We start from the raw sequence: 21,419 nt of genomic DNA on the forward strand, positions 1-21,419 counted from the left end.
CTCTCCCAGCGCCTCTGCGACTTTAGGATTGATACTCTGTGTGTCTGTGTGGGATCGTTCTTTTCTTGCTTCCCGTTCACTCCCCCAGCGCCCCTGCGACTTCCAGCGCCCTGCGACTTTAGGGCCAGTTCTCTCTCTCTCTGTGTGTGTGTTTTGACCTCACTGTGCTTGTTGGGGGAGATTGTTGGTCACAATTTTTCTTGATTTGTCTCAGAGTGGTTACTATCGTGGTTTCCTTTGTTTGTCTTAGCGCGTTGCTTTTAATTATCTTTAAGTGTGAGTGTGAGCGTTTCAGCAGCTGCCAAGCTGGGGAGGAGGGAGAGAAGCAGAGCCTGCTTGTTTTAAAGGAGCAAAGCGGGAGAGGAGAGGAGCCTCTCCTTCATTATTAGCAGCATCCTTCTCCACACACCCCACGCGTGCTCCTTGTCCCTTGAGTGCTTTTCCTTCCCTCCCCACTTAAAACGTGGTTACAAAGCATGGATCCACATGGATCCTCAGGATTTTTGCACTGGGTCACCCCAAATTCACCATCAGATCACATAGCATGTCCATGGCTACAGCCTGCACCAAAAAACACACACGCACCCACTGTTTCATGGGGCCGCAATGGTGCAAAAACGTGGTTACAAAGCATGGATCCACATGGATGGATCCTCAGGATGTTTGCATTGGGCTACCCCAAACTCACCGTCAGATCACATGTCTGTGGCCACAGCATGAACCACAAAAATCATACATCCACTGTTTCGTTTAGAATATTTTTTTCTTGTTTTCCTCCTCTAAAAACTACGTGCGTGTTATAGTCAGGTGCATGTTATAGAGCGAAAAATACGGTACACTCTTTTATCTTCTCACATAAAAAACCAAGAATAAGCTCCAAATACCTGCACCTCCCCACCTCAGAAGGAGGATGGGGAATCCCCAACATAGAAGCATATTACATTGCCAACCAAATACGCCATATAATCCCATATATACTTGAAGATGAGACAAAACAATGGGTACACCTAGAGAGGGACACAATTGAAAACACCTGCACCACAGCATACCCACTCCTCCCAAACAAACTAAAGAAAATTCCTACGACACTTAATAGGTACACACAGACCATGCTCAAAGCATGGAAAACAGAAATAGGCAAACTATCCCCAACCCCATCCGCACTAATCCCCCTGGCGTACCACCCATTATTCCACCATGCAGCACAAAACCTCCAGATAAAAACCTGGCGAACCAAAGGCTTATATCGCCTAATAGACTTTTATAAAAATAACAAACCTTTGTCAACACAAGAAATACAAGACAAACTAGAAGACACCCAAATGCCCTGGTTAACACAACACCAACTACATGCCCTCTTGAACAACCCAACAGTAAAATCAGCAGCAATTAGGCCCCCGACAACCTTCGAAAACCTCCTCCTAACAACAAAGGGGAATGGTAAAGGGACGGTATCCGCAATATACAAAATACTACTCCAAAATCCCACAAACCCCCTAGACGCAATCAAAAAACAATGGGAGAATGACATAGGCTATGAGATTAACCCCTCAATGGACCAGAATGTGGTCTAAACCCGCCTTTAAATCCATATCAACGAAAAGAAAAGAAATCACTTTGAAACCCACCTACAGGAGGTACCTAACACCAAGAAAACTAGCGCTGATATGCCCAGGAACCTCACCAAAATGCTGGAGAGTGTGCACCTCTACAGGCACATACCTCCACATGTGGTGGGAGTGCCCCAAAATCCAACTATTCTGGAAAACAACCATGCAAGAAATATGTAAAATAACTAAGCAAGTATTAGACATCACCCCAGAATTGGCCCTACTAAACATCTTCCAAGACAACAATGCCCACTTACACCACAAAGAACTCATAACCCACCTACTTTCAGCAGCCAGAAACACCATTACCAGACACTGGAGAGACCTGTCAGGAGTAAGCATGGACCAATGGTACCAAATAGTATGGGAAACAGCCTTACTAGAAAAATTAACCAATAAACTGAAACTGACACGGGGACAAACAGAAGAAGGCGCCTTTACCCCGGTATGGCTCCCCTTTATCACATACACAGCCCAACAAGACAACGACAATAATCCACCAACAGCATACAAATCAATATGGCTAACCTGATCCGAAACACCCACCCACCCCACTCACACACGAAAACAAAGATCACCACAGCCAATCACAAACAAACAACCACACCCTAGGCCAACCCCAACCTCTCTCACCACCAAAGGAACACAAGTGAACAAAACAAACAGCGCTGACACCAAACCCTACATACATTAAGCATAACAGAAACACCGCCACCCGACCCCCCCATCTTCCCTCCCTCCACCCCCTTCCCCCCCCCCAATGTCTCAACAAATGAAATGGATTTATAAAAATGTTACATGGAAAAAATATGAGAGACATTACACATACTTCTGTAAAACAAGAAAATCTTTAATAAAAAAATTAAAAAACAACAAAAAACTGATTTATATTTCAAACTTTGCATATGGGAAAGCAGACACATCAGTTATAATGCATAAGCAAAGACAGACACCCAAAGAGAGTTAATCCCATCTTGTGCATATGGACGAATTAACTATGAACAGTCTTTATTCACCTGCTCTGTCCAAAGTGTCTCCTTCATAACCAACGTTCAGGTTTTCAGAGCTGTGGGCAGTGCCAATGGAGGCCTCAGATTCCAGAGTTTCATCATCAGAGGCTCTTGGGTCTAGTACCAGCATCTCAACAGTTAAGTTTTCCCTGAGGAAACAAACAAAAAACAATTGGGACTAAAGGGAAGATGTGAAACCAGAGTCTGGAAGTACTGGAGTATTTAGGTCACTAGAAAACGCAACATTATCTGGAGCAAACGTTTTTGGGCAAACGAAACCGAACAATTTTAACTGAAGATACAATGTAAGATATTTACAGCTGGGATGGTTCTAGAAAGCATTTGGTTATCACACACCTGCTCCCAATCTGAATGTGCAACCCAGCTCCTATGTGAGGCTTTCATTTCTTGAACCGTGGCAACCTTGACCACCCTCCTTGCTCCTCAGTTCCACTCATCCAGACTTACTTTTCTTTCTGAAGGTTTTCAATCTGTTCCGTCAAAACCCTCTCTTCTTCCTGCATGGCAACTTTCTGCTGCTCAGAGACCTCCGCCTCCATGGCCTCTTCGCCACTCAGGACCTCTTCAGAAGCATCAGAGGCAGATGGCAACCGGAGAGGAGCTGGAGATGAAGGACTTGGGTAGGCCCCACGATGTAGCCGACCTTTTCCCTGCAGGCACAGTAGCGCTAATGAGGAGCACGGCCTTTTAAGCCCACTCTGAAAATTACTGACACCCCTGATATATGTATGCAATATAATGAGCAAACAAACAATACCTGTTTGTGACTGGCAGAGAAAGACAAAACAGGAAGCAAATACACACTTAAGGACACACAAATTATTTCAGAGGTTCTTAAAAAAACAAAAAACATTTCAACTATAGATGATGAGCAGAATTTTGGCAGATATCAGAAGTCACTCCTTTATTCTACAGATGTAGTTTACAACAAAGGTACCTCAGTCTGTTGGCCAAAGCATCTGTGCAAAAGAATATCTGGATTTCTATATACTATATTACTATACTATATATAGTATACTGTACTATATAAAATCTTCCCACACAATATTGTAAGAAACCTTTGTATTTTTCTAGGTGGAAAGTCTGAGAACAAGATATAAATCCACCTATAGTTGATTATCCTCAATTTTGCACTGTGTAGTGAAATTCCATGACTAGCAAGTGCATGAGGGTAGCTATTCCTGAAGACAGTGCCATGAAATATTCAAATTCTGATCAGGCAGTTCCAGACTGTCCTATGGAACTGGATCCTACAGGATCACACCCGTCTCTATTTATACAATTTCCTTTAGTGCTGTCTCTTTTCTTCTTCTTGAATAAGCTTGCTCCAGAGAAGCAATCCTGGACCTCTGAAAGGGTGGAGCTGACGTTCTTGTAACAGGAAAGAATTCCCTTTTCCCTCTTAGACGGACACTGTGTGCTGTAGTCTCAGATAAATAGGAAATATCCCAAGGTTGCGCCTCTGTGCTAGAAGAGCTAACGAAGCGCTGAAAGCAAATTTGATACAATTTGCTTTCTTAAGAGTCAAGGCTTTGAACTGCACACTTCATTTAAATCTAGAAGAATAACTGCAAAAGTGAGAATGGAGTGTGAAAGATCTTTTCTATACACCATTGAGAATCTGCATAGAAACACAAAAACAACTTTTGATGGATCAGATGAAATGGTCCCATCTACTTCAGCATCCTGCCAACTGGTTTGGGAAAGGGCATGAAGGCAATTGCACAGTACACCCACGTGCAGGTACAGAAAATGTCCAGTAATTGTTTTTCTTAGGGAAAAGCAGCTTTAAGTGAAAGAGCTCTTGAGAAAAGTGGTGGGGAGAAGGCACTGAATCCCTCTCTCAGACTGCCAGATCTGTACTCCAATCTGTACAGTGGCTTTTCTGCCTAAAGAATTGTAGATGTGCACTCTCAGAAAGATGTGCTTGCAATCCCAAAGGGAAAGTTGTTTGGGAGCAGCGATTTGAGGCAGGGATGTGGCAGGTAGATGAAACACCACTCACTCATCTCCACTGCTCCTCTGCTCAGAATTGCCACCCCCAAGAGCTCCACCTCCTCCAGAAAAGGCCTGTGTTAAATTTGTATGTGTGGGACAGGTTGTTTCACTCACAGTAATGTCCGAATGCTTATCTAAATTTAAATATATTTGATTCTCTAATGTGGTTATGCCCCACCGGTGGTGTTGTTGAAAAAAATTAAACAAGACTATATTTAGTATATGGGACGCGGGTGGCGCTGTGGGTTAAACGACAGAGCCTAGGACTTGCTGATCCTAGGTTGGCAGTTCAAATCTCCGTGATGGGGTGAGCTCCCATTGCTTGGTCCCTGCTCCTGCCAACCTAGCAGTTCAAAAGCACGTCAAAGTGTAAGTAGATAAATAGGTACCGCTCCGGCGGGAAGGTAAATGGCATTTCCGTGTGCTGCTCTGGTTCTCCAGAAGCGGCTTAGTCATGCTGGCCACATGACCCGGAAGCTGTACGTTGGCTTCCTTGGCCAATAAAGTGAGATGAGCGCCGCAACCCCAGTGTCGGTCACGACTAGACCTAATGGTCAGGGGTCCCTGTACCTTTACCTATATTTAGTATATAACTTGAATCCAATTATTTGAGCTATATCTCAGTGATAGAACATGTGCTTTGTATGCCTAAGGGGTATCAACTTCTATCCCAGGCGTTTCAGTTGAATGCATCCTGAGTAACAGGTGTTGTGAAAGATCCCTGCCTAGGATCCTACAGAGCCACTGATGGTCAGAGCAAACAAACCAGTCAAGATGAACCAACAGTGGCAGTACCCCACTTCTGATAAAGAGAAACACTCTGGAGAGCAGCAGTGAGTTCCTGGAGACAATACTGAGCTAGACAGATCTGACTCAGTGCAAGGCAACTCCCTATGTTCCTTTATGTGCAAGGAAGATTCATAATTACCACTGGCATTTCTTCTAGCAGAGTCCTACACTGCCCCTCTCTGGCAGGGTAATGGAGGCTTTCTTATTTTCTGGTTCTTCTTGAGAATTCTAGCTAAGGTTATGCTGCTGCTGGTGGTGGTGGTTGTTGCTCTTGTTAGGTTTAATAAAAGGTGGATGGGGAAATAGCTTTTCAGAAGGATGGATTTGAATTTGCCCTCTTCCAAGCAAATGTTGCTTAGGATCTTAACATGAAAAAAGGACTGATCAAGCGGGCAAGACAAGGAAGAGAAAAATCACTTAGAAGAAAATAAAGGGTTAGTAGAGAAGGCAGAAAAGGAGAAAATAAAAATGTAAGGAAACCAGCTCAAGGGAATGGTAAGGTCACAAATCACAAATACAACTTTCCAACTTTACTCTGATATACTTTTAGTTCAGGGACAGGCAATGTGGCGCCTTCCAGATGTTGCTGGACTAGTTTCCGTAATCCCTGACCACTGGTCCTGCTGTCTAGGGCTGATGGGAGTTGGAGTCCAACAACATCTGGAGGGCCATATGTTCCCCATCCCTGCTTTAGTTGTTTAGAATTGCCTGGAAGTCCAGCCTCAATCTGTGACTGGAAAGCTGTTCCATCAGTAACAGAGACAGGCTGGTGTTTTACACTCCTCTAGAGACCACTTGCAGATCAGATGCTGGAAGAAAGCAATGTACCGTATTTTTCGCTCTATAAGACGCACCAGACCACAAGACGCACCTAGTTTTTGGAGGAGGAAAACAAGAAAAAAAATATTCTGAATCTCAGAAGCCAGAACAGCAAGAGGGATCGCTGCCCAGTGAAAGCAGCAATCCCTCTTGCTGTTCTGGCTTCTGGGATAGCTGTGCAGCCTGCATTCGCTCCATAAGACGCACACACATTTCCCCTTACTTTTTAGGAGGGAAAAAGTGAGTCTTATAGAGCAAAAAATACGGTACTTGGCTCACTGCAACCTCAGTCACTATTCAGAGTCCTTTCCTGCCATCCCTGTGGAAAACTGGCCTCATCTGTGCTCCCTGTTGGTACCTATTTTCTGCCAGAAGAACCCAAGGACAGTTTAAGGGAGAACAAACGAACACACACACACACACACACACACACACACACACACACACAGAGTTATGAAGTGTGTTGGGGCATGGAGCATGCAGCAGCACTGAAATGAGTGGAGGGTTACAGCACAAGGTCAGTGCAATGCAATTCTGATACATACCGGGATCGAACTGCGGGTTATGCTCATAAATCTAACGGCAATTAGTACAGGTTTCTGGATTAGAGAGGATAGGAAAAGGAAAGGAGTAGGTTAGAGTGCACGTGCCATCACCCTTCTCAAAGAGGCGCTAGGCTTTCAAACGGAAGCCAGGTCTCAGCTGCAACTGTGAGAAAGCATAAGTAAACCACAAGCCACTGTGTGCTGCATAAAAGAGGTGCATTAGCGCTGATTGTGTGTTCTCAATACAGCATGCTGAGAGGACTCAGAGTGCCCATGCTTGCTTCCAGCAGTGTAACTGGGTCACCTGCCACATGACTAGCCAAGCCCTATTATATAAGCAGATAATGTGACACATTACAAAGCCTGCCATGTGTTCATCTCCAAACAGAGGAAAACACAGGCCACTTCAGACTGCCTTTCAACTCAGCAGCCCAGCTAACAGTGTGCAAGCTTTTCATATTTCAGAAAGCCAGCGAGGTAAGAGGAAGCAACCTGCTAAAAGGAGCTCAGCGTGTGCTGGACTGAAATATGCATGGCAGCTTCACCACAGTTCTCCCACTGGCACGTGCATGTGGGAGGGAAGCAAATGGAAGCCTGTTTTGTGTCAGATGAGAGCACTGTAGGATTAAGGAGAACCAGGTGCTAAGAAGGGTTGCTCACGGAGGAAGGCCAATTGCACACAAGCTAAAGTGGCCCAAATTCACCAAGGCAACTACGAGAAGTAAAAATATCAGACCCCCACCAAGGAACTAATGGGTTGGTCTTTGTGGGATAATGCCAGAGACACACTGCTCCCCACCTTCTCTGAGTTTTTGCTTTGTACACATCTGCAGCTCTGAAGACTCGATCCAGGATAAAGCCAAACTTTAGCTTATGTGCTAGACCCAACTGTGTGTTAAAAGGTTTTGAGGATGTGTAAGGTTTGAAAAGACATGAAGAAGAGAAGATTGGGGAAGTTGGAAGAGGAGAGAGAGGGGGGGGAGAGAGAGAAGAGACATGGATGTGTTCTCAGCTCCAAGATACTGTATTAAATGAATCTGCTGTTAAACAAGTGTGGCATTGAAACACACACACAATCTATCATCTCCAAATTCTCGCTTGAAGAGGAAAGTTACACTAACAAATGTGGGCTGACTGGGGAACAGGAAGACCACGGGTCTTGGTATAAATTTCTTCCTGTTATGATGGTCAGCCAGGAATTCATCCACTCCTTTTCCTTACCATAGACCTCCTGATCATCGAGAGCCGACTCTTGGCCTTGTTCTCTGCGAACTCGAGGCTACTGATGTCTTTAAGGCGAGCCCGATATTTGTCCATTTGCTCTACAACAATCAGCTCAATGCAGCTGAAAGAGAAAACATGTTAAGATGGAAAACTGAGCTACATTTGACTTTAGGATGTATACAGGAGATAAATCTGAAAATTTTCTTGTTCTGAACATTATGACTGAGAAACTGGAACCAAGTATATTCTGATGACTGCCATTTCAGGGATCTCATTTCTACAGCAGTACTCCCTGCCTGCCTGTCACCAACATGACTGACAGGGCCAGTCTCACTATGGGTCATCTTTAGAGATTCCCCTGAAACATTCTCCACAATTTCACAGTGTATTGTATGCAGGTACTAAGGCTGCCCCCTCAAAAGCACCAACCCTGGAATTTCTGCAGGTGTGTGTGTGATTAGAAGCATTTCAGAAGAAGGGTGTTGATGCTTACTGCAATAGGGAGAGAAAAAACATCACTTCCCACCCATCCCTTCTCTCCATTGGAGGTAAGAATGCAATTTTTCATCATCATGTACAATTAAATACACATAGAAGTCTCTTTGAGACTGCTGGCTGAACACAATAAATTGGGGTGGAGATAGAAAGTGTACATATTTAGTCTATTCAGGGGAAGGGTTTTCAAAAGTTTCCATTTTTACTAATAATTTATCAATAGCAAGATACCCACCAGACAGTGAGAATAAATACAGAAATGGGGCCATAACGATGGCCTGAAGCTGAGCTGGTGGGAAAGTGATGGGTCTCACTTTCTTTCACAATTGATTTTGCCTCACCCTTCTTTCTCTTGACCTCTGCTCCTTCTTCCTCTCAATCTGCACATCTGACTTCTGTATCACTCAGTTGCCTTTTCAGACAACAACTGTGTTAATTGCTATTCACCTCTACATGCCCACATTTAGCCTTGGATCTTTGTTCCCAGTCCCAGTATGGAGAGCGGCCTTCATCTGTTTCCTTGGTGTGAGGTATGATTATTACTAGGCATGCTCATTAGTCTAAGATTAGAGTAGTGTAATGGCTGATGGTGTCTCACAAGGCTATTCATGATTCCTTAAAACTGTAAAAAGCAACTACCTCCCTGTGTAGTTCTCTGGAGAAAGAGGCACTGGAGGGTTTCGCTCCTATGTAAAAGGTTTATTCTTTCCCATCCACTATTTATTCTTTCCCACCCTCTCAGCTTCCAGAGGGTACCTCCCTTCCCACACAAGCAAAGTAGCACAACAGAAAAAGGCTGGCAGGCTCACAGAGGTGTGGCACATTATAGAGAAGGCTTCAGAAATTACAATGCAGAATGTTTTTGTTTTTTTTTACCTGATTGTTTTAGAGACATCCTGAGCACTCCGAAGAGGGTCAGTAGTATCTGGACTGCGGAGAACGCAGGGAGCAAACACAATTGCCAGGGCATTAGCTGACATCCGATTCGTCTCCTCCTCTAGGGCAATTCTAAACAGCACCAAAATATGACACAATCATTTTTTGTGAGAAGGCCGAAAGTTGGACATTACAAAGTTTGGACACAGGTTAAAGAGATGGTATACAATGGTGCCAATTTCTATGGCCTGTTAGGTGCTGGCCACATTCAGCACTGCAAGTGTGTTAGAATAAGAATAATATAATATTTTTCCACTAACATGATGACCACAGGGTAAAGACTCAAATTCTAACGTTTTGCTTGAGAACTGAAGGACAGTGACTAATTACCTAGAACAATCTGACTAGCTGCTGCTGCTGCTGCTGTGCGTGCTTGGATTGTAGTGCTCATTGGGAGATCATAATCAGTGTGATTTTAAGCAAGTCATAGAATCATAGAATCATAGAGTTGGAAGAGACCACAAGGGCCATCGAGTCCAACCCCCTGCCAAGCAGGAAACACCATCAGAGCACTCCTGACATATGGTTGTCAAGCCTCTGCTTAAAGACCTCCAAAGGAGGAGACTCCACCACACCCCTTGGCAGCAAATTCCACTGTCGAACAGCTCTTACTGTCAGGAAGTTCTTCCTAATGTTTAGGTGGAATCTTCTTTCTTGTAGTTTGGATCCATTGCTCCGTGTCCGCTTCTCTGGAGCAGCAGAAAACAACCTTTCTCCCTCCTCTATGTGACATCCTTTTATATATTTGAACATGGCTATTGTATCACCCCTTAACCTCCTCTTCTCCAGGCTAAACATGCCCAGCTCCCTTAGCCGTTCCTCATAAGGCATCGTTTCCAGGCCTTTGACCATTTTGGTTGCCCTCCTCTGGACACGTTCCAGTTTGTCAGTGTCCTTCTTGAATTGTGGTGCCCAGAACTGACAAACTGGAAGTCAACGACACACAGAACTTTATATCCAAGGTAGCTTTCTTGCCACACTGCATGGCTACTGTATACATGCACAAGTCTCTGAGCATGCAGTTTGCCACCACAAGGAGGCTTACAGGAAGATAGGGGACATATATGTTACATGATGATATACATTGAGGGAAAGAGGAAAAAGTCATACTATCATTCATTACCTTACAAGGTGGAAGATCAGTCGCTCCAAGGTACTCAGATGAGTACCAGAAAGCTGGCTGATCACTGAATAGACCCCACGAATGGCCTCCTTTCTCTCATGCAAACCTGCAGAAAGCACATTTAATTCAATTCACTGGAACACACATCAGAATTCTTCAATAATACAAAGTCCTCTTCAAATTAAAATCTAAGATCCAGTTGCTAGACATCCCATTCTCACACCCACTGGCTTCACTCTGGCCCTCCAAATGTCAGCAAACGTGTCTCAGAAGCTGCCTAATGCTCAGGTTTTGGTGAGCCTCCTGGGAGAGGAAGCGCTCTTGCAATCCAAATGTGGCACAGGGGTGGCATTGCTAATAAGGGTGGTAGTGGGACTTAAAAACCAGCACTTGACTTGTGTCTGCAGTGCAAAGAAAGAACCCAGCTAGCATATAGTGCTAGCATACATAGACCACCTCCCTGCTTCGCTAGCCTATTTCCACTAGCCCAGGAGGGAGGACTGAGTCTAGCTACAAAAGCTGTTGCTTGTGAAAGGCCAATCTTATCTTTGTGCCTGCAAAACCTGCTGCTCAGAATGTCTAGAGACTATTGGGGTGGGCAGTGGTTTTAACCAGTGTACCATGGCACCCTGGGGCGCCTTGAATGATGGTCAGGTGTACTGCAGGCAGCACCGGCCTCTGTCCCTCCTTTCTTCCCTCGGATGCCCTCTTGTGTCTCTGCCTCCCAAAGGCTACAAGCTCCCTAGGCAAATGGTCCTCTAGGGCTGGCCAGGGGGTGCTGGTTGCCAAAAGCTGAGGTGTCCTCAGAATAAGCAAGCAGGTGGGTGAGGAGAGGGGAGAGGAATCTGAGGGAGGCCTCCACAAGGGAGGGTGTCTGAAAAGGGGTGAGGAGTTGATGGCTTCGCAGGCATAATTGCGCTCCTGAAACTCAAGAGTGTTTCCCCATGGGGGTACCACAGAAATAATGTCGTTTGTCAGAGGAGCCACGGACTCAAAAAGGTTGAAAACCTCTGGGGGTAAGGTATTGTTTAGGAGTTTGGGTCGGGGCTAGTATTAAACTCTGAATATGCTTAATTATTGGTATGTTTTTGTACCTTTATTGTTAGTTATGGGGGGATTGCTTAATTTTACTCTATACTTACTGTGATGTTTTCATTTATTGCTTTTGAGTGCTTTTTTGTAGCTATGTAACAACCACTCTGAGGATGGTTTAACTATGGAAAAGTGGCATACAGTGATAATGGTGACAGCACCTGCTGTTATTTCTGCTTATCTTCAGCTACATGGAGCTAAAGGCAGCCCCATGTAAAATGTGTTGCTGTAGTTTAGTCCTAGTGGAATATACTACAACAGCCTTACAGACTTTTTGCATGGAAATGTCCTTCTGGACAAAAAAGCAAGCTGTAAAAATGATCATCTGAGAGAGAACACAATACTGTACAATCCTATTGTGGGAAATGAAACTTTTTAGTTCAGTATCTTAAAAAAAAGTTGAACTCCTCTAAGTAGAACTTCATTCCTTTTTTTGTGCAGGTTTTTAGCAGTCGTCATTTGCAAGTACACATTTTCTTACCCATAGCTCGCAGAAATTCTTCATAAAATTCAAATGTCATGAGAGGGTTAGGTAAATCCCGCAGCCACTGTTTGAACACACTGGCAATGACATGGATGTTGTAGTCATCAAGATTCACACTCTCAATATCTAGTTAAAAGAGAAGGAGGCAAGCAGATTGGAAGAAAACTGTTAAGGAAATTATATTTTATCCCTTAGTGATCAAGCCAACAGCTCTATGCTAACGTAACAGTTGAGGCAGACAAAAACCCTCTTCCTAAGAACAGGTTACAAAATCATATGGACACAGCACAGAGGATGCTTTCAAGGATTTGCTTGTGGGGATGGGTCAGAAACTAGTGAGCTCTTTGTTACCCTTCTATACAATACAAAAAGTCAACTTCAAATATCACAGCCAACTATGATTTTAGAGTCCAAACCAATGTTTGAGCTTCCAAGCTTGCAAACATGCAGAAACGCATTGTCAAGACCTGCTTATCTGTTTTCATCTTCCTTATGTTCAGCACACACAATTCTATAATCCACAAGCCCTTGGTGACGACACAATGACCATAGCTATAGTTAATAATAATAATAATTTTTATTTATAGCCCGCCCTCCCCAGCCAAGGCCGGGCTCAGGGCGGCTAACAAGCAATAATAAAAATAAGTTGAATGAATACAACTTAAAAACAAAATTAAAATACAACATTAAAATATTAAAATGTAGTCTCATCACAGGAGGAGAAAGGAAAAGAAAAAGAAAGAGGGGGAGGGAATCTTAATTATTAAAAATAATTATATAAAATTATATAAAAATTCTATTTTAAAAATATCCATTCAAAGAGCGAACAAAAGCTGGCACAAACTATGGTTCACTTCAAAGCACGTTCCAGCTCTGGTCTGCTGGCAGATAGTTAAAAATTATTTGTCAATTCAGCTATTATGCCAAAGTCTAATCAAGCTTCCTTAACCATAATTAGGAGTGATGTGCAAATTGCGCCTATAGCTCTAAAACAGTGTGGATCTGTGTTGCGTGTCATCAGGAGGAAGAAGATTCCTCTTTTCTAGAAGGCTTCCTCACCTGTGTCCAGTCCCTGCCGCAACTCTTTGATCTTATTGGTTGATCCGGATTTCCGGTAAATGCCCTCTGTGTACAGTGCGTGCATTTCTATATAGCTGGTGAGCTTCTCAAACACTAATGGCACTGTTCGCTCTTCAGTGGTCAGACGGGAGAGTTCAACCCCAAATTGCCGCGAGGAAAGCTCAGGATCGTACTAGAGGAACAGAGATGAGGTTATCAGTGTCTTTTAAGAGGCAACACATCAATACTGTCCATAGTTCAGTGAACCTAGGATGCATTAGGATGGATCCTGGTAACAGGTTCAAGCATGAGAGAAGCACATAGCTTTAGAAACAGCAATTGTGAAATTTTCAAACCTATGAGAGATGGTATTGAAAGACAGTTGTGGAGTTTTAAAACCTTTATCTGATGAAATTCTTTTGTTGCTTTTACAGTTTGTATATAGATGGTTTTTATTGTTTTTAGAGTTTGTTGAATTGATATTATTTTTAGAATTTGATATTATTTTTAGAAATTGTTTTTGTCAGTTTTATTATTATTTATGTATTTATTTGTTTGTCATTTTTTCTTGCCAAGGCAATTCAAAGCGACATACAACCAACCAACCCTAGAAAGAGACATTAAAACTGGGAGGGAACACATTAAAGCAGAGGTTTTCAACCTTTTTGAGTCCACAGCTCCTTTGACAAACTACATTATTTCTTTGGTACCCTCATAGGGAAACACTCTGAGTCTCAGGAAAAAACCGTTACATTAAAGACATCCCATCCACTTCTCAAAGCCCACAGATAGTCAAAGGCCAAAGAGCTGGTTATAAAGGATAGCTTTTTGCCTGGCACCTAGTTTTAGTCTGTTTTTATCTTGTGCACTACTTCATTGGCTTTATATTGTGAAGAAGTCTATAAATCTGCATAGTACAGAATAAGAATAAGAGACCGAGGAAAGGCCTTTTCCTAGATACATGTTGTTCTTGTTATACTCCTGGGTTCACACCACTGTGTTAGCAGCAGCACCACAGTCCCAGTTAACAGCAAAGGAAAAACTTAGAGCTAAAAGTGGAGCCGCAGTCAATGGCTCTGAAAAGCAGTCCCCATCCAAGGCTGCTCCTGACTCTGCCCTTCTCTCTAGGCTTTACTGCTTGGTTTGCTGAAGCGCAGGACTCCCATTCCACAAGCCTCAGCTTTGCAGGTGAATGCATAACAGTAGGAATTCTCAGTGCAGAGATAAATAAGCCATCAGTAGCCTCAGAAATTAACATGACTAGGCTGTGACACAGCCAAAGAGGCTACTGGAAGACCTGGACATGCTTTTTTCATATTGTACCATTTAAAGACTCCACAGCCAACAGTTAAGATACACTTCCACCTAGACAAGAGCTACTGACTGAGGGGGAAAGTGCAGGGCTATAAAGCAAGCTTGGATCATAAGTGCAAAGAGTTCCCAACCCAAGGAATGAATGAGAAAGGGGACACAACACCAGGATCTTCCAGCATTTGGTTATCTTTTTTTCTCATTCAACATGACAATTAACACATGAAAAAAGGGAGCGATTTTCACTGGGTAAGGCTCTCCATGCAGGAATGCGCCTGAAGAAAATGGGTCAAACAGCGGGTTGAGGTATTACAGACTCTTCTCCTTAGGATTACAGCATAATCTAACTTTTGCTGTGACAGCCCTGTAAGCACTCTTTATTATGGCATAAGAATGATCAGTCACTGCAAACTATGACTAAAAAACTACAGGGCTGCAACTGAAAGGGAGGAAAATAGACAGCCCTCCTAAAATGAAGTGACCAGGAGATAAGAGAATGTCTGAGATCCACTAATATTTTCTAAATTTGGCATAACAATACATTCCTGAATTGAAGCACCATCTTGATATAAGAATACTGCTTTAGACTGAATTTGCCAGGAAGTATTAACCAAAAAGTTTCCAAATAACAAGGTAGGCCCCAAGGTCACAGAAGTCATGAGATTTGGCTAAATTCTTCAATAAACTTTTTCATTCACATTTCATGTTACATTTTCTGTAATCATTGAAAAACTTGATACATTCTTAAAATGGAAAACCCTGACTCAAAGTAGATAAAATCTCAGTGATACCACAACAGTATAACAAAATCATCTCAAGCCAACTGTTCCAGCATTACTGTACTATTATTCTTTCTAAGCTTGCTTTTTCTGGATTCAAACATTTAATACACAAGATCCAAGGAGCAAACAACTTAGCCTCTAGTATGGGAAAACCTCACATTATCTAGATTTTACTTGGATGGAATACCCTCATTTCTTGTTTGCTAAATTTTTGACAGCAGGCCCAGCAAAACAGCTAGATTAGTATTTTATTTCTAATAAACAGTACAACCATCTTATTTATTTTCCAGTAATTGGTACCCTAACTGTGTATGACCTATCATCTACAGTTTATCAGAAATTGTGCAAATCTGGTTTATTCACAACACAGCACATGCACAACCCGGGGGATGGGGGGGGGGGTTTGGATCGGGCAGATCAGGGGCAACGTAAACTGAAACTGCTTCAAAGAAATACATCCAAATGTATTTCCAGGCTTCCCAGTGAAAAGAAAAAGACTGCTAGTTACATACAGAAAGAGTTAGCCACCCTGGTTCACAAAAACATATACCCTGAGAATATCTCAAAGGATATCTCAAATATCACAGTTTTGCCCATGCTACGTCCTAATACATTACCCAAAGTCACATCAGCCACTGACTGAATGAACTAAACACAGAAAAATGAAAAGGAACAGTTTAGAGGCAGGCCAGCAACTAAATAAATTTTCCTTATTTTCATATTCATTACTCATTTATCTGGAAACTAGGAGTATAAAATTAGTGGGTGCTGTGGAATCAAATGGTCAATACTAAGGCACTTAAGTTATAGTAAAGGCCTTAGAAAATCAATATTGCTATGGCAGTTGCAACACAGGTCCTACATTATCCATATACTGTGAGATTTCTAGGAAGATATGAACAGCTTTCTCCATGTGGTAAGTGGGGCTGACAAAGAACCTATGCTGCAGAGTTGAAGACGAGAGCCTAGCAGAAGACTCACGTTGCCATAGCAATCTGGATTTTCCATATTTCAAATTGAGGTCCTTCACTATCCGATAATGCAAGTTATATCAGGGAATATTGAAAAACCACTGCAAACTGAAGATGAAAGAAACCTTACCTTTTTGGGGCACTTGGTTGTAGTCCTCAGGCAGCACTTTCTGTGGCAAGCATGCTTGCATACTGAAATCAGGAACACAACAATTAATACACTTGAATGCTGCTGTACTGTGGCTGCTGCTGACAGGAAAGCATTTAAAAAGGGGGAATTGGTTGAGCACCCCATCACACCTGCTGATTCCCTCCAGCATTAGAACTTTGGGGCAAATGCAGGATTTAAAACCTGAAGGGCCTTCAGAACATGCTGTTCACTGTTGGCAACTGACTGTGCCCATCCTGTGCCCATCCTGAACTACTTTGTGTCATGGAAGGGATAAGCAGAGGACAGTGGCAGGGTGGATTTTAGGAATTGGGCGCATAATTTTAATATCGGGAAATAGGATGGTATAAATATGGCTTGTTTGTACACTACAACTTGCTGCTGCTTTTTCTGACTGATTTCAAAGAGGGAAAACAGTGAAAACTTTCACATGCAAATAGTCACTATTATATTCCATATGCTTTTTGGATCCAAGACAAATGCCTATTAAGGGGGGGGCATTTAAAAAAAAGCAAGGAAAGAGTGCAGATGGGAAGAGTGCATAGTAGATCAGTAAGAGTAAATGTTTCATGCTTACATTTACAAACAGAGGCCTTGTCCATGATCCATATCAGGGAGGAACAGAATTCACAGTAAGTGGGAATGCTGTACTGAGTGGCCTTAAAAATGTGACCATTATGTTCTTCTACCTACAAGAAAAATTCAGTTTGACATTCAGTGACAGCTGAAAACAGTTTTGAGTGTTTACCCTTCTGCTAAAAAGCTAAACTAAGCTATACCAAAGCATTTCAGACAGCTGCTATTTCACTGTTCGGGCGGAATGCTAAAAGCGCATTCTTGGCCCTGCTGGCTCCCTGACATCCCAGAATGCATGTGATATGCCAAACAATTTAACATATAAAAAGGTCCTACTTGATCAGACTCATAATCCATCCAACGCTGTGGCTGTCCCAGAAAGTTACAACCATTAGAAAGTTATTAGAAAGCAGAGTACTGGCAGAGAATTCTAGTCCCTGACGCTCATAATTAAGACTTGTGAGATTTTGATATTCTCCCACTGTCATATCTTAGTTCACGAGGGACTGTGCAACTGGGGAGCCCCAATTTTCTTGTCATTAGTAATGATGCTCAGCAAGATCTGGGTTGTTCAACAGCGGGACAGTAGTCTAATGATTCAAATTATAAAGTGAACTAATTGCAGTCTGTAGTTCATTCTAAAAATAGCTGTTAGGGCAAGCAGATCTATAAATTCAACCACAGCCAAGTTAATGCGAAGAGTGTCACTCGGATAAGCACCAAAAGCAGACTGAAGTAAATTGAACTATGAATCCCATTGTCCATAAAGGCAAGCCCCAATGTTCTACATATTTCAGTTAAGATTACCAATGTGCGTCCATACACACAGCTAGTACATTATCCCACAGAAGCCTTTGCCGACCTGGTACCCTCCAGATATTATGGACTACAACTCCCAACGCTTGGCACTGGAGGGCATCAAGTTGATGAAAGCTGTCTTATAGCCACTATAAAATTAACCAAAAAACATGCTTTCTGAAGATCTGTTCCTGATCTATAACTCTGGGTTGCTTCACTAGGTGGCACAAATGTTACAGAGCTGATTGCTTAATTTCTGAAATATATAAAAGTACTTTATTCCTTTATGACTACAAGAATGTAACTTGGCATACAAGAATATAAGCCAATAGGATTCAAGAGGCACACAAGCAACATCTAATGAACTTGTGGACCAGTAGTTGTACTGTTTGAGTTCATTATGGGGGAATAGACCAGGGGTGAGGAACCTGGTGCCCTTTGCACATATAACCCCCACCAGCCCCACTCAGAAATGCCAATGGTCAAGGGTGATGTAAGTTGTAGTCTAGCAACATCTGGAGAGTCACAGGTTCCCTACTCCTGGAACAGACCTTCCTAAATACTTGGTGCAGAATAATGCATTTAAACTAAACAATAAAAGAAGGAAGTTTTCAACTTACAACATCTGCTTCCTTCTTCCTTCTCTTTTTTCTTTCTGTTTTGGTTACCTGAAACAGAAAGAGCTAAATCAGAAATTAACAGGTTCAGAATCTGTTCTCCCAGTCACCCCTCCGGTTCATTCTGCCTCCTCATGTATCTTTCAATCCTTCACAAGCACTTTTCAAGGGCCCAATTAATGTCAGGTGGACATTTGGTATCTCCCATAATGCTTCTCCCCTGCCCAGTACATCCCTCTGTCATTTCACATCCAGCCTGCAGCACTCTAGCATTCCTAAGACACTGCTCAATTAGCTCTGGCGTGATTGGATGGGTCTAGAATCCTGCTGCCATGGTGATACCAGTGCCTTTTAAAAGATACCCAACAAAGGGACTAATAAATTAAAGAACAATCCTGCCCTGACTACTTGAGTACTAAACAGCTGCCCTCTGCATGTTTTTCCATGCTTCTAGCTCTGTCCAAAAGACTTGGTTCTATTCTAGAATGGCAGCCATTTAAAAGATGTGAGTACACAATTATGAGATTGTATTCAACTAAGCAGGGCTGGCCCCAATACATCTTGGCACCTGAGGCAGACCCCCAAATGATGTCCCCCTCCCTGCCAGGGAAGAAGGGGTGAGGGAAGATCTACATTGGGATCTGTTGCCCCAGTAAATCCTGCCACCTGAGGCAGTCACTTCACCTTGTCTCATGGGTGGGCCAGCCCTGAATAAGTATCTGCATTAGGATCTGCTGCCCCTGTGGATCCGGTCACCTGAGACGGTTGCCTCACCTTGCCTCATGGATGGGCTGGCCCTGTAACTAAGCCCTATTCAAAGTAGACCCACTGAAATTAATGGACCTAAGTTAGTTGTGTTCATTAATTTCAATGGGCCTATTCTGTGTAGGACTAGTGAAGGATACAGTCAATAGCTTGCAAAAATTATCTTCATCCATGTGCTTTTCTAGAGATGAGCAGTCCACAAGCACAAAGGTTTTGCCATGTAAAAGAGATGTCCATCTCCAGTAAAGCATTATGCTCTGCAACAGAGGAGTTTGGCTTGTGTGGGTAAAGCTGTAGTCTTCTGGGGGTAGCATCACTGCTCACTGGGGTGGGATGAGGTAGCACTGAGGTTGAGGGAGCTCTGGATTGGCAGCTGCTGCTCCCCAGGTATGCACACAACGCCTTCTCTCCTCCCAGAGCTGCCACTTCACCTTCTCACCTCACACTGACGCTTCATGGTCTTAATTTTGTGTTGATTACTGCAAGCTAAGCATTTCAAATTGCATTTGTTATTTAACAAACTAATTAGGGAGACTATGAGAGATATTACAAACTGCAAGGAAAGTGGTTAGTGCCAGGACCTCAGCAACAAATTCCCTTTCTACAAAACAAAGCTTTAAGAGGCAGTAAGGTCACAAGAGGGAGGTTCTTAAAGTACAGAAAAAGAATGTGATCCTTATTCCAGTGCGATGTACGAGTAATAATTCAGTAGGGTGTGCCAGACCAGTTTACCTTTAAGGCAGTACAATTCGAAGGCATATACTCCGTCATATATTCATCCAAAAACACCTTGAATGTATTGACCCACACCCGGACAGGCGATTCACGCCAGTCTCTTTGTTCAAGCCTCATTGTTTTTTCCAGAATTTGTTCAAAGAGGGCATGTAGGTCTTTGTACCGGATGCAGTTTCCATCACCCATCTATAAGGAACAAAGAAGTGAAAGTGGATTTTGTTCGATCTGCAAAATTTCAAATATTGCAATACAAAGCAAGTACTGTATGAGTTTAAATCAAAGCTCAACAACAGTAGAGCAATAGTGCAAACATAAATTATAAGTAATAAACTTAATTAGCTTTGTTTGTTCTTAATATTGTTATCACATAGATGAACAGAATATTGCAGCCACTTTGCTCCTCCTTCTAGTCCTGCTGCTGCCACACTGCTGTGATCTAAGCCATGATTTGGCTAAGTGTTGTGTTCAAAACTGGATTCATGGGTTTTCTTGCTCTAGACCAGGGGTTGTCAACCTGGTCCCTACCGCCCACTAGTGGGCGTTTCAGGATTCTAGGTAGGCAGTAGGCGAGTAGGGGGTTCTATGGCACAAGCTGAATCCTCCTTCCATTGAACAATCAAAAAAGATGCATTAGTGGGCAGTAGGTATAAAAAGGTTGACTACCCCTGCTCTAGACAAACCATGAGCTGTAGTCAACCTAGAGAAGCTGTCAGATGTTAATTCACTTCCCCCTTTTAAGAGAGCTAAAGTGTCACCCTGGTATGCAATAATAATGAGATATTTTAAGGATTCTGCAAAGTTTTGAAATCTGGTAGCAACCAAGAGCCTACAAGCTAAAGTTCTTCACTTCATAACATAGAAGCCCTGCAACTTACTGCCAAAGCCGATGAGTAGAAACTGAGGATATTTTGTCGGAATTCTTTCAAGGCTTTTTTAAAGACAACATCCACCAGAGTATCCTTTTGGCAGTCCTCGCTATCAAGATCATTCATCTGTGAAACAACAGAATAAAGTTAAACCATATCATTAAATTTCAATAGCTAATGAGTAAAAGAACCTGAGAGGCGGAGGGAATGATACGGTTAATTCCATCATGCTCTGGTGTGAGCTACCGTATTTACATGAATCGAATGTGCTATCAAATCTAATGCGCACCTGAATTTTCAAAACCTTTAAACCAAAAAAAATATTTGCTGGTGAATATAAATGTGCCATCAAATCTAATGCACACCCTAATTTTTGCGATGTAATTTGGCAAAAAAAGTGCAGATTACATTTGTGTAAATATGGCAATTACAACTTGGGGCACAGCTGAAAAGGAGCTAAACTTGTTCTCACTAGGGGCAGGGAGTAGACTTAGCCCCATGCCAAAGGGGGACTTTGAGAGCATTTCTTAACTTTCTTGCATATAAAGTGAATCCCTGCACACCTCTGAAGATTAAGAAATGCACTTGGAGATGCTATTATGGGGTACCTGCCCTCCAGTCTCA

At 42.7% G+C, this 21,419-nt stretch overlaps 1 protein-coding gene across 9 annotated transcripts in view; it reads right to left on the reverse strand.

Moving 5' to 3' along the window:
• Positions 1–21,419, reverse strand: part of LOC308573235 (unconventional myosin-IXa-like) — a 192,305-nt gene that overhangs the window by 45,775 nt on the left and 125,111 nt on the right. For 7 of the 9 annotated variants that reach the window (XM_081169961.1, XM_081169962.1, XM_081169963.1 and 4 more), the window contains 13 exons: positions 20,805–20,921; positions 19,927–20,115; positions 18,433–18,480; positions 17,016–17,127; positions 16,400–16,461; positions 13,206–13,398; positions 12,144–12,272; positions 10,571–10,676; positions 9,388–9,519; positions 8,014–8,137; positions 6,793–6,846; positions 3,089–3,291; positions 2,627–2,769 (listed from right to left, as the gene is read on the reverse strand). In XM_081169961.1, coding sequence (XP_081026087.1) covers positions 2,627–2,769; positions 3,089–3,291; positions 6,793–6,846; positions 8,014–8,137; positions 9,388–9,519; positions 10,571–10,676; positions 12,144–12,272; positions 13,206–13,398; positions 16,400–16,461; positions 17,016–17,127; positions 18,433–18,480; positions 19,927–20,115; positions 20,805–20,921 — 1,612 coding nt within the window. The remainder of the gene's footprint in view (positions 1–2,626; positions 2,770–3,088; positions 3,292–6,792; positions 6,847–8,013; positions 8,138–9,387; positions 9,520–10,570; positions 10,677–12,143; positions 12,273–13,205; positions 13,399–16,399; positions 16,462–17,015; positions 17,128–18,432; positions 18,481–19,926; positions 20,116–20,804; positions 20,922–21,419) is intronic. The other 2 variants (XM_081169960.1, XM_081169965.1) reach the window with 2 other exon arrangements.

This window comes from Podarcis bocagei (genome assembly GCF_964188305.1).
Source record: "Podarcis bocagei genome assembly, chromosome: 14".
NCBI classification, from domain to species: Eukaryota; Metazoa; Chordata; class Lepidosauria; order Squamata; family Lacertidae; genus Podarcis; species Podarcis bocagei.